The sequence below is a fragment of the Peromyscus eremicus genome, chromosome 6, assembly GCF_949786415.1.
Source record: "Peromyscus eremicus chromosome 6, PerEre_H2_v1, whole genome shotgun sequence".
Lineage (NCBI taxonomy): Eukaryota > Metazoa > Chordata > Mammalia > Rodentia > Cricetidae > Peromyscus > Peromyscus eremicus.
In genome coordinates this window covers 92,982,019-92,994,929 of record NC_081421.1, presented here as the reverse complement: position 1 = coordinate 92,994,929, position 12,911 = coordinate 92,982,019, and the positions used below count along the sequence as shown (strand labels likewise).

The 12,911-nt window shown below is 49.6% G+C and overlaps 1 protein-coding gene and 1 long non-coding RNA gene across 2 annotated transcripts in view; one reads left to right on the top strand and one right to left on the bottom strand.

Moving 5' to 3' along the window:
• Cnn3 (calponin 3) overlaps positions 1-11,669 on the bottom strand; it is a 33,703-nt gene extending 22,034 nt beyond the window's left edge. The window contains exon 1 of the mRNA XM_059266172.1: positions 11,318-11,669. Within this exon, the coding sequence (XP_059122155.1) occupies positions 11,318-11,374 (57 nt within the window). The 5' untranslated portion in view covers positions 11,375-11,669. The remainder of the gene's footprint in view (positions 1-11,317) is intronic.
• LOC131913511 (uncharacterized) lies at positions 7,743-10,160 on the top strand. The gene is made up of 2 exons (XR_009379904.1): positions 7,743-8,002; positions 9,590-10,160. It is a non-coding gene; the product is annotated as an uncharacterized LOC131913511 (long non-coding RNA).
• Positions 11,670-12,911: the final 1,242 nt, after the last annotated feature.

The following is a 12,911-nucleotide window of genomic DNA, read 5'->3' as shown; positions in this document are numbered from 1 at the left end:
TATGTGACTGTCTCAGAGTTTGAATACATAGAGAGGAACAAAGTCAGCCCTCATGAACTGGAGTGTCCGTCAGTCTTCTGCCCCAGCACAAAGGTCTCCCAGAGGTGATGTGACAGACACACATGCACAGAACCCAAAACGGAAACCCTATTTCCCATCCCCTCCAGGTCAAGGGCCAAGGGAATGGGTGGAGGGAACAAGCGCCCGGGCAGCAAAGGGGCCTGCGGGACTCAGCGGAGTCAAGCAGCAGAATGCAGAGTATTCCACATGCAGGCCCAACGCCTTCACTCTCTGTGGCCTATGCTACCAGCTCAGGAGCGCCAGGCCAGGCCAGGGCCAAAGTGACACCTCACTCCACCCACGTAAGAGCAACAAACACTACTGGCTCAAGAGACGTCCACATCACCTCTATGTTTTTGGGGTCCTCCACTTTCTTCCCACCTCTGCTAACCCTCAACTCCACTCTCTGCCCCCAGCCTTCCCCTCACTGGCCCTTCAATGGGCACAGGCTTCCACCTCAACCAAAAGAAGCAAATCTTTGAACGAACCTGATGCTGGTCTCAAGCACTGACCTGTTTCTCTTTCATGTCGGGCCAGCTCTCTCCATTTCCTCTCTTAGTGCTCCCACCTCCTGGAAAAATGCTCCTCTGAAGACAGTCTCTCAAAAGGTTAGCAGTAAGGGTTCAGCAGCCCAATCCCTGGCCTTTTTCCAGCCCTCCTCCTGCATGAGACCAGCCTTCCCAGACCCCTGACTCTCCTCCTCTGCCTTTTGTCAAAGGCTCCTCCCTGTTTCGGGGTTCCTCACCCTGGCCTGCCCTCACCAGGCCTGGCACCTTTCTCCTTTGTCCCTTGAAAGATGTTGGTTCTCTCTGAACTCTAGCCTAGGACTGTAATGGTTGGTCTGGAAACTGCTAGGGCATTTCCACATGTGCGCTTCTTCTGCTGCAAACTGGAGATCCTCAGTGGCTCTCACATCACACAGCTGCTGAGAACCACCCCAAGTTCATTCATGAACATTGCAGGAACTCCCTGAATGTCCCCCCTTCTTCGCCTATGCTTTGTTGGCGATTCCCACTCAGATATTGGAAGACTGTTCACACTCAGCAGCTGTCCCTTGATATCCTATCCACAGGGACTGGTTCCAGGGCTTTCCCTCCTCACCACAAACACCAAGCTAGCCAGTGCTCAGGCCCCTTGTATAAAATGGTATTTTAAGTAGTACATGCAAGTAACCTCCACACATCCTTCCACGACTTTTTTTTTTTAAAGATTTATTTATTATGTATACAGTATTCTGCCTGCATGTACACCTGCAGGACAGAAGGGGGCACCAGATCTCATTACAAGTGGTTGTGAGCCACCATGTGGTTGCTGGGAACTGAACTCAGGACCTCTGGAAGAGCAGTCGGTGCTCTTAACCTCTGAGCCATCTCTCCAGCCCCCCTTCCACGACTTTTTATGTGCGTAGTGCTGGAGATGGCGCCCCGGGCTTCCCGCCTGCTAAGAAGGCACTCCACCACCAAGTTACAACTCCATCGCCCCCACCCCATACTTAAAATCATCTCGAGATGACTCACATTGTCTAAAAGAAATGCAAATGCTTTGTACACAGTTACTATACTGTACTGTTCAGAGAACAGGTGGGAAAGTCTGTGTACACGTTCAATACAGACGTGAACATTTGGGGGATATTTTCAGTCCATGGTTGGCTGCCTCCACAGATGCGAAGCTCACAGCCACAGAGGGCTGACTGCCTATCATTACAATTAATTAACTGATGCCATTTAATATGGGATCGTTCTGATGCTGCTTAAGCTTTTTACTTTAAGAATTATTGGCCGGGCGGTGGTGGTGCACGCCTTTAATCCCAGCACTCGGGAGGCAGAGCCAGGCGGATCTCTGTGAGTTCGAGGCCAGCCTGGGCTACCAAGTGAGTTCCAGGAAAGGCGCAAAACTACACAGAGAAACCCTGCCTCCAAAAACCGGAAAAAAAAAAAAAAAAAAAAAAAAGAATTATTTGCCAAGTAACTTTTAATGGAAGTGTCCTCACACACCCCCTCCACTGTCTGGTCCCCATGTCTGAAAGGGGGAACAGTAAAACAGGGATTACAGATGTTGGTGACTTAACATAGAATTATAAAGAGCTAACACATGTGGCTTGAGCCTCAGCAGGGCCACTTACATAGTTTTGTTGTTTGGTTTTTCGCTTGTCTGGCTGTTATGTCTTTTGAGACATGGATGGTCCAAGTGTGAATGTATGTGTACGTGTGTGCACCTGTGGACGCACGGAGACCAGAAAAAAGGTCCACTGGTGTCCTCTTCTCTCACCCCCACCGATGCATCTGAGACAGGGTCTCTCCCTGAACCTGGGGCTCATGTTTTCTCATACAGGCTGGAAGCCAGCAAGCCCCAAAGATCTTCCTGTCTCATCCTCCTCAGAGCTGGGGTTACAGGCATGGACTGCTGCATGGGAACTAAGATCTGAACTCCAATTCTTATGATCGTAGAGCAAGCACTCTTAACTGATGGGCCATCTCTCCGGGCCCTGCTGTCTGATTTTTTGAGGCAGGGTCTCATGTAGCCCAGAGTTCCAGACTGGCCTTGGAACTTATTATGTAGCTGTAGATAGCCATATATTCCTGATCCTTCTTTCTCTATCTTCCAAGTACTGGCTTTCAGTTGATTTAAAAAAAAAAAAAAAATTAAAGTGATCTTCTTCCTATTTTATACCACTGGCTAGGAGTATAAACTGATTTTTCAAAATGAACAACTGCTAAATACTTAATATACACTTAAGTACTGGGTCCAGAGCTATGCACTTTCCCACACGAGCATCTGTAAGGAAAGTTTCCCAGTACGGAAGTAGTGAGCAAATCATGGAAATCCATACAACAGACTACAGTTCGGTTTGTGGAACATCTGAGTGACACTCGGGGTGACTGGAGCCGTGGCGATGAGGGGGAGGGATACAGGGTTCTTTCAGTGCAGCGCCCTTACATTTTGGCACTGTTCCCACTCTTCACAATTATTTCATTCACCAAACAGAGATTAAAGAGTTGGAGAGGTTCTCATGAGCAAGGAAGCAAGCAGAGATGGCCTATCCAAAGACTGAGTACCAAGCAGAAATCTAGACCCAGGTCTGCCCAGAGTCTACGCCTTTTCTACCTCCTCTCCCCTACTCTCTCCAGCTCATAGCTCATCTCAAAGTAGCAAAAGAGGGTGGAGTATGCCTGGACTCCCAAGCCAGTGAGGAGAGCTGAGCAAAGAGGACTGCTTGGGTCCAGGAGTTAAGAGACTCCTCCACCATCCCTGTCCCCCGAGCCACTTTATCACACGATACACTAGAGCCTGCTGCCAGCTAAAGAGCTCTGCTTCCAATAGCCAGAGGACTCTGCGGTCTCAGGGGGCAGTGCCAGCCTGGTTCAAAAGTTCATAAGAAGATATCTGGCAAAGAGATCTCAGACGGAAAACTATTCTACTGGCCTCTCTGGAAAGGAGCCTCTCGCCGCGGGTGTTTTGGAAGGTACCAGAAAATCAACTGCAGGAAAATATCAAAAACCGAATCGCTGGCCACTAAGAAGAAAGAGAAAGGATAAAGAGATCGAGCCAAGAGGGGAAGAAAACTAGAAATGAAAAACGGAACTGGCAAGTTAAATGTCTAAGTGTATCTGGCCAGGGGGAGGGTCATGAGGGTTCCTAATACACAGCATCCAGGTTCTCTGCAGAAACCTGAAGCAAATGCCCAGGCTCAGAAGAGCCCGAGGGATGCCGTTTTGCTGCTAATGGCCATGGACTCCAACAAGCTCCCAGGAGGAGGTTCATGTACATACAGTTTCTATGGAAAGTATAACGTGACTACTGTTGCTTTTCTTTTAGGGGAATGTGTATATATGTGTAGAACACAGGGGACAACTTGGGGTGCCATTCTTCAAGCACCATCTAGCCCCTCCACCCCGGAGACAGTCTCTTACTGCCCTGGGACTTGCTGAGTAGGCAAGGCTTCTTGGCTGGAGAGCTCCAGGGATCTATCCGCCTCAGTGCTGAGATTACAAGCACAAGCACATGCTGCCATACCCAGGTGTTTCTTTTCTCCCCCATGGCTTCTTGGGAATCAAATTCAGGTCTTCAGGGCAGGCATTTTACTGACCAAATTATTTCCCCACCCCACCCCCAATCCACCCCACCCCTTTTTTTTTTTTTTTTTTGGTTTTTCGAGACAGGGTTTCTCTGTGTAGCTTTGCGCCTTTCCTGGAACTCACTCTGTACACCAGGCTGGCCTCGAACTCACAAAGATCCGCCTGGCTCTGCCTCCCGAGTGCTGGGATTAAAGGCGGTGTGCGCCACCACCGCCCGGCTTCCCCACCCCCTTTATAGGACAACTTCTCTCATGTGGCTCAAGCTGTCCTCAAACTAACCATCCAGCCAAGGATGGCTTTGAACTCTTGATCTTCCTGCCTGCACCTCCCAAGTGCTAGGATTACAGGCTCCTGTGACCACGCTGGGTTTACACAGTGCTGTGATCGAACCCGGGGCTTTGTATACGCTAGGGCAAGCAGCCGAGCAGCTGAGCTACAGCCCCTGGCTTGCTGCTGCCTTTAAAATAGAATCAGATGTTGGAATTAACCAACAGTAAGAAAGAGAGACGTGCTACACATGGTATTAATTATTTTCTCTCAGATTTCCTCCCACATGAAGCAAAAAAGAGGGAGAAAAGTACAACAATGAAGCTCGTACCCTACCCATTGGCTGAGCCTGTAAGTAGCAAGGGGCTAGGATTAAAAAGAAGAGACAGACCTGAGAGGAAGAGGGGGGGAAAAGGGGTCTCTTTGCTGCATCCTCGCTCCTGGTTCTCTGGCTTTGCCAGTGCAGATGCCCCGCCCAAGGGGCACACCCATTCCCTCTAGCTTCCCAGTTCCTGCTCAGAAGGCAGATACACAGAGGAGTCCTCCCTTTACCTCACAGGAGAAACTAGGCCAGAAAAGAACAGAACTTCAGGGGGCGTGGGGGAGAAAGAGGCATCACCCAGGATGCTATGGGAGTTCTGGACAACAATCCAGACACCAACACACTCCTGATGAAAAAGGGAAACAGAGTAGGGATGCTCGGTGTCCTGGTCCCCTTCCTATCAGAAGCCTCAGACACAGACGAAACCTCAGCTTTTAGAGTATCAACACCTACAAGACAAATACAGCTCAGAAGCCAGCAGCAAAATGCTTACATCATCTGTACTGAGTGCGCTTTGGGCTAATCCCGAACACTTGACATGAACGATCTCCGTCAGATTTCTCTAACAACCTTGTAAAGCTGACTGTTACATCTTCACCGCGCAGGTGAGATGTAAACAGGTTAAGTCACTTGCCCAAAGTCCACAGTGAATCTCAAAGAAACTGGGTTCAAATCCAGGTTGCCCATTCTCCACTGACAGGAACCAGAGATGGTGCTACCAGGAGAGGAGACCTTTCTGTGCTCAGAAATGTGTGTTTATAAAACTTGCAAAATATGTTTTTATTACTTACCATAAAGAGTAGGCATGCTAATGCACACCACCTTTTCCAGAAATGCTTAACAAAAATGGAGGACGCAAAAAGACAGGCATTAAAAGTTAAGATTCCATGTGAGGCTGAATCTAGATAGAGCCAGAGAACCAATGCACACAGTATATGGCCAAAGCCAAGAAGAACACAGGACCTGCTCCCACACTGAGGACAAGCTTCATACAACCACCATCTCATCATGAGAAGGAAGTTAATTAAGATGGCCACAACAGCCGGGCAGTGGCGGCACAAGCTTTCAATCCCAGCACTCGGGAGGCAGAGGCAGGCGGATCTCTGTGAGTTCGAGGCTAGCCTGGTCTACAGAGCGAGTTTCAGGACATCCAGGGTTACACACAGAAACCTTGTCTTGAACCCCCGCCCCGCAAAAAATGGCTGCAATGATAGTGAAAGAAGCCAAAATAAAACCATATAAGTGTGCTTTAAATGAGAAAAATATAGTCACAAATAATAGTAACCATCTTAGCCACGATATATACAGTGAATGGAGTGCAGAGGAAAAAAACGCATTAAACCACATGCAGTCAAAACACTCATTCACATAAAAGAGGGGAAAAAACCCCTCATTAATCCTCCTGTCCTAATTCAGAAGGGAAACAGTCATAAGAGAGCACACACACACACACACACACACACACACACACACACACACACACCCCTCTAGTTACTGGAAGTACTGACAATGTTTTCACTGTTCAGCCTGTTTCTGAAATCTAAAACTGTAGGCTAACAATATAACGTTCTCAGACTGTGGAAGGCTACAGGCCACACAGGCCAGTAAGCATGATAAGGAAGTGTTCCAGAGTGGGTGTGGCCCCTCTCCTCATCCTTTCCAAGTGCATCTTTATGATGTGGTCAAGATGAGGGGATGGGGTAAAGAAAAGAAAGGTGAGCGGGCAGACAAACCTCAATCATTAGTCCCTTCCAGCAGCAAAGACCCTAATCTGGCTGGACAGCCACCCTGTCCCACTTCTGGGAGGCTAGCATCAGAGTAGCCTTTTCAGAGGGATCTCTACATTTCTCTCTAACTGGGAGTCCAAGAATGTTTTCCCAAATCAGCAATGAGATGGAATTATTTTAGTGGTTAAGTTTTCAAGGTAATATTAAGACACAGAACAAGTTACTTTACAAAACAACCACACATGGCTGGTGTTAGGACACATTTCTTTATGAAGACCCAACACTAGAGAGGCAGAAGCAGGTGGATCTTTTGAGAGTTCGAGGCCATCCTAGTCTACACAGTCAGTTTGAGGGCTACAGTCAGACCCTCAAACCACAACTAAACAAAACCATCTAAGCACTTTTAAAACATCAGACCTGAGAAACGGAATTCTCTTACGGGGTGTGTGTGTGTGTGTCCACTTAGCAGATTGATTTCCAGCTGTTGAGACAGCAAAATCTATTCCTGATGGACGAACTCATTAAATCGATAAATATTTACTACAACTTGCAAGATATGTTTCCATTTCTTATAATGAAGATTGTATTAGTTACACAGCAACTCTTATATTATGCTCCAAACCACAGCCTAATACAGACCTTGAACTGCATCCCAGAGTAAGACCTGGATCTTTATCTCTGATGAGCAGAGACAGACAATATCAAATTTTTAATGAGAAATCGTTTAACCTCAGTACTTTAAAAAAAAGATAAACCCTGCTACACGTTTTTTGCAGTGATTCTGGTGTGCTACCTTAAGAGATTTCATTATTTTTATTTATTTATCTATTTATTTTGGAGACAGGATCTCACTACATAGCCATGGCTAGCCACAAACTCACAGAAATCCACCTGCCTCTACCTTCCCAGTGCTGGGATTAAAGAGTGCACCATCAAGCCTGGCTTCAGTGATAATTTATGCTGGAGTCACCTGGGAAGTACCCTGATCCAGGCCACCCTGAAAAGCAGTTGTTTGTTCCAAACGCATGAGACAGACAGCTGCAAGCAAGGATGTCATGGGTCCTGGTCCTCATTTTAGCATAGGATGGTTTAATTTACTGTTAAGTGATTTAAAATTTTAGTACTGTCTTCCAATGTGGCTCTTAGATGTTTGGGAATACTACTGGGTGACCAAAAAGATTCTCCAAGAAACCAGTTTGTTCAAACCAGACTTTGCTATGGGAACAGAAGGCTGTAAGAACACACATTCCAATCACACGTTCCAATCTCATTCTTAACACTCAGCCTCCACCAAGAAAACACTGTTGTAAAACCACTGGGGGGTGGTGAGGGCACCAACCCTTTGCACTCCTGTTCATTTCTATGAGGTCCCTGCAACACCCATCCCAAGCCAGATTTTACTAGCTCCAACCTTTAGACCCAACTCTCAGGCAATGTTGCCCTTCCTTAGATGATCTGTTGGTTTTGTTACATTTTTGTTTTCTTTTTCTTCTTTTAGTTCCCACAGAGCCTGTTCAACCTGTACAACCCACAGGACGTTATCAATTACGGTAAGTTCCATCTTCCCTCAAGGGTCTAATACCGACTCTACTTCTTCCCCGGCCCATTGGGATTTTATGCCGATCACAGTTACTGGTCCTTTTGTTGTTTCTGTCTTTTATTGTCATTTAAAGACAGGCCAGAAATGGTGGGTGCAAGTCTGTAATCCCAGCACTCAACTGGGAGGTGGAAGCAGGAATAAGGAGTTCAAGATCGTTCTTGGCTACATAGTGAACTCAAGATCAGCCTCAACTCCACAAGAGCCTGTGTCAAAAAAAAAGCAGAAACATTTGATCCACAATGCAGACTGAAGGGAATCTTTTTCTTTTTTTTAATCCTGGTTTCCACATTTTCTTGTCCTCTTTTTTTTTTTTTTTTAAAGAAGTTTGTGTGTGCTGTTCTATATTGCCATCTCACCAACTAAATGTTTAATTTCAAAGATGTTGCCCTGGAATTTTACTGATTCAAAGTATTTAAGATCAAAGATGCCGTCAATTCACTGGTGGGGGGCTTTGACCACTGAGTAGAGCTCAAATGCTTTGTGATACAAAGTGAATCCTTAAAAGAGCAGAACAGACAACTGCAAGAAATAAAATAGACATAAATCCTAAATCAGACAGATGTCAAAGGACCTGCCCACATCATCCAAAGCAGGAACTAGCCAAGGCGGCAGGACCTAGAATTTACAGCTGCTGGACTCAAACTCCACTCCATAATACCTACCAAGACATTAAATGATATTTTAAGAAAGGAAATTCTGGGGAACTGCAGCTACAGCTAAATGCTTAAGAGTAGTGGTTGCTCTCACAGAGAATCTGGGTTCGAACCCCAGGACCCACTTGGTAGCTCACAATCATCTGTAACTCCAGTTCCAGGGGATCCAAACCCCTCCTCTGGCCTCCAGAGGCACTGTAGGTACAAGGTGCACAGGCATACATGCAGAGAAAACACCCACACACACAGTAATAACAAAATTCTGGTATTTGATCAACACATACATTATACAATACCTGAGGGGAAAAAAGGAGTGAATGAAAAGTTGCAGTGTGAAGTTCATGTTTCCCTATGTCCACTCATTATCCAACAGTCCTACACTTTTAGTCAAAAATCAACACCTCATTCAAGCATGTAGATTTGGTTACTAAGCCCAGAACAGATGATGAGTACCAGGACAGGAATAATTACAATGTCAAGTAGTAACAGGTGGATGACTAAAATAGCGGTGGTGGTGGGGGGCAGACAACAGTGTCCTGTGGATGAACACGTCTAAGTACTTAACTAAACTAAGACACCAATTGTTGAAATTCTTAGAATACTCCAAGTTTCTTCCATGACCCTGGGCCAAACACACCCTTCTGGAGCCCAGCATCCTAACCAGAAAATGATGCTGGAATCCCAGTATTCCAGTGATCCTCCCCACCTCACAGGGCACCTCTTCTGCTGAGATCAAAAGGATTTTTATAAAAGGGTCCTGTGTGACAGCCCCGCATAAATAAAGGCGTTATTTTTTTTTAAATGGACTTGGTGTTTAATTTCCAAAGGTTCTTAAAAAAAAAAAAAAAACAAAACTGAGGATTTACTGTTTCCAACACTTGCAGTAATAGTGATCCGGCCCGAGTCTCTGCATTTCCTGGGGTTATTGGCTCAATTAGAAAGACATGGGGAGAAGCTATTATGCCAGTCAGCAGAAAGAAGACCAGCTTGGAAACTAAGAACCAGGAAAAGTCAAGCCACTTGAAGGGCTGCCAAAGTCACCAGCACCTCATTTACAATGCAAAGGTAAAGAAACGCAGAGGGCGCCAGAATCCCAGAGGGAATTACTATTCGTGCGCCGCCAAGCCGCGCCAGGGCACAAACCACCCAGTTCTCACCCGCCAACGCCCTCGGCTCCCAAAAGCTAGGGCTATAAACTTGGAAGGACCGCTATTTTACAACGAAGTTTTCAGTCGGTGAGTGCTGCACTCCAAACAAACTTTTCTGCCTCTGCGGGAACACTTTAATTCAGACCAAACATTTGAAAAGGTTAAACCCTGAAGATTTCAATTTTAGAACACGGGCGAAAATTAACCCCTTGCTTCAAAGACTGTTCAGAATTCATCTTCGAGATGAAATGCAAAGGGGTGCGCCAGCTACAAGAGCAGGAGAGAATAAACCGCACTCTCGCTAGCGTCTGACAACGGTGCGCTTCATTACTTCCACGGGATTCCCTTCACACCGCACACACCCGCAGCTCTGGGGTGTTAACAGCCCTGACAACGCCACTGTATTCTACCAGGGGTGGGACAGCGCGGTGACAATCCTGACATGCTTTGGCTCCCGGGAGGTTAATGAGAATTAAACCACAGCAGCCCTCCTTTGTGGCGCTTTGGCCGGAACAGCAAAAAGGAGACAATGAGCGGTCTGTGCGCAGTTCCACGCGGATTGGCTGGTGCCCCCCCCCCCCCGAAACCCCTGATGTCATGGACTTGGAATGCAAGCAGGGAGGAAGGAAGGAGAGGATTTGGGGAGGGGGACGCCTCTCATCTCTTTCCCAGGCCAAAAGTCCGAAAGATAAACCCCGATGCATTCTTGAGATGAGTACTCGGCAAAACAGCGTCGCCAGATTCCAATCACTCCAAAAAATACAACCCGCCACAGGAAACAAACCCCGAACAAAAGCGACCCTGCCGAGATATCGTGACAATTCAACGCGCTGCAAACTTCTCAGGATTGCATTTCTAACTCTCCCATCTACAGCTGAATCGGCTCGCAGGCGGCGCGTTCAGGCTTTGTCTGGGTTTCCCGCACCAGCCGCAATTACACCAAGGCACCACCGACGGGCTCCCTTTCCGCCCGCGGGTCCCAGGGGTCGGCGGGACACTCAGCGTCCCCTCCCTTGGAGAAGGAGAGGAACAATGAGGGGCCCGGTTTGGCCACGTAGCCGCCCAACTTCGTTTGTGGGAGGAGGGGGCCAGGATGGGAGGAGATGCAGGGTCCCACGGCAGCCCCGACCCAGGCGGATGGCGGGGGCGGCAACTCCCGGAGTCCCAGCCGCGAGGCAAGGCCCCGCCTAAGGGCCAAAGACCACTCTGGAGCGCCCTCTTCCCGGAGGGGAGCATCCTACAGCCTTCGAGCGGGCCCCGCGGCGCTGCGGGACTCCAGGCGTCCGGGAACCCACCGCCCGCCAGGGCCGCGGCGCGGGAACAAAGCCAGGGCCAGCGCGTGCGAGCCGGCTCCGGGAGCTGCGGAGCGCGCACCTCTCCGGCAGCCTCGACGTCTCTCCGCGGCGGCTTGCAGCCCTCCCCTCCCCGCGGCAGACCCCAGACCGCCCGCTCGCGCGCGCGTACCTTGTTCTTGACCTCGGCGGAGAGCCCGTAGGAAGGGCCCTTGTTGAAGTGGGTCATGGCGGTTCCGACGATGCGAAGGGGCTGCTGCGCTCGGGCTCGGGGGTGGGGGTGATCTGTGGCCCTCGGGGTGTCCCTACTCCTAGCCCCAGCGGCGGCCGCACGGGAGATGCTCGAGCTCGCTCCTCTGCGCGGCGCGAGAGAATCCGGAGCGCGGCTGGGGGACGTGGACGGTGCTTCGAGGGTCGGGTCGGACTCGGGTCCCGCCGAGACTCAGGGTCACTCTGGAGTGGGGCTGGCTGCCCGGCTGGCTGCCCGCTCCGCGGTTCCGCACGCTCTGCCCCCAGCCTGGTCCCCCCAGACCTCCGGGGATTGGCCGGCGAGCCCGACCAATGGAGCGCCGCCTCCTCCCCCTCGCCTGCTCCGGGGCTCCGCGGCCAATGGCAGCACGGCGGGCGCGGCGCTCCCTCCCGCGGGTCCCAGCCCCCGGCCCCGCCCTCACGCCACCGAGGACCTCAGCGCCCCTCCTCCCGGTTTGGTCAGCCGGCTGTGGCCGCCCCGCCCCGGCGCCTGGGGGCTTCCCAGCCGCCGCGGTTGTCATCAACTCCCAGGCATCCGTGGCGCTCCGACGGTGGAGGGGACAGGAAGCTCCCCGAGCTGGCCCGTCGCTGACCCGCCACTCCTCCCGGACCACAGCGCGCCCAGATGCTGCGCTGGAAACCCTGGGAGCAGCCTCCGAGCCCACATGTCTGGCACAGGGAGGCCTGCATCAGCACCTGCCAGGTCCTCCCTCCCCGCGCAGCTGCCGCACCTGTGGGTCTGACCTCTGCCTTGGTCAAGGTTCTTTGCCAAATTCCTGCTCGCTCTGTTTAAACTTTAAAAGCAGTGCGAAAGAAATTGGGAAACTGCTATGGCAAAGCCTTGGGGGCTTTTCGGGTCCTTTTCTGGATTCGCACCAGTTGCAAGCATCTTTGCAGGGAGTTCAGCCAGCCCAAAAGTCTAAGACTGTTGCTCTGCCTAGTTTTTGTTTGTTTATTTTCAGTTGGAGGACTGCCTTGAATAAGGAGTATACCTGCTTTTGTTTTTTAATCAGATCTCTTTGAATCAGCCTTTCTTCTGATCTCAAAGGCAAACTCATAGAGGAAGGTGAGAACAGAACATTGTCCCTTGCCTGTGCTCATGGGACCACACTGGACTGTAGGTCTTCCAAAGGTTAACCCATTTACTTACCCAGAACTACTAGGTAGAATCCGTATCCGTTTTAGTGGCTTGAAGGCAGCAACTCGGATTCCTAATATTGACCAAGGTCACCACCTCCACAGAGTCACCTCATGCCTTGGCATTCTGGAGCACACCTAGGGCAGGTTTCTGCCCTCTGGGTCCTAAAATCAGAGTTTTATTTCCCAAGTACAAGCGGACGTTCCAGATGAGACCGCAGAACGAGGCGCAGCGGCCTGCTTGAAAAGAGCCCAGATAGCCCAAATTGAACCTCTCCGCGATAGATATAAGGAAGTATGGTGGGGTATCCCAAACTTGCAATCCCAGCACAAAGAGGACTGCTGTGAGTCTGAGTTGGAGGTCAGACTGAGCTATGTAG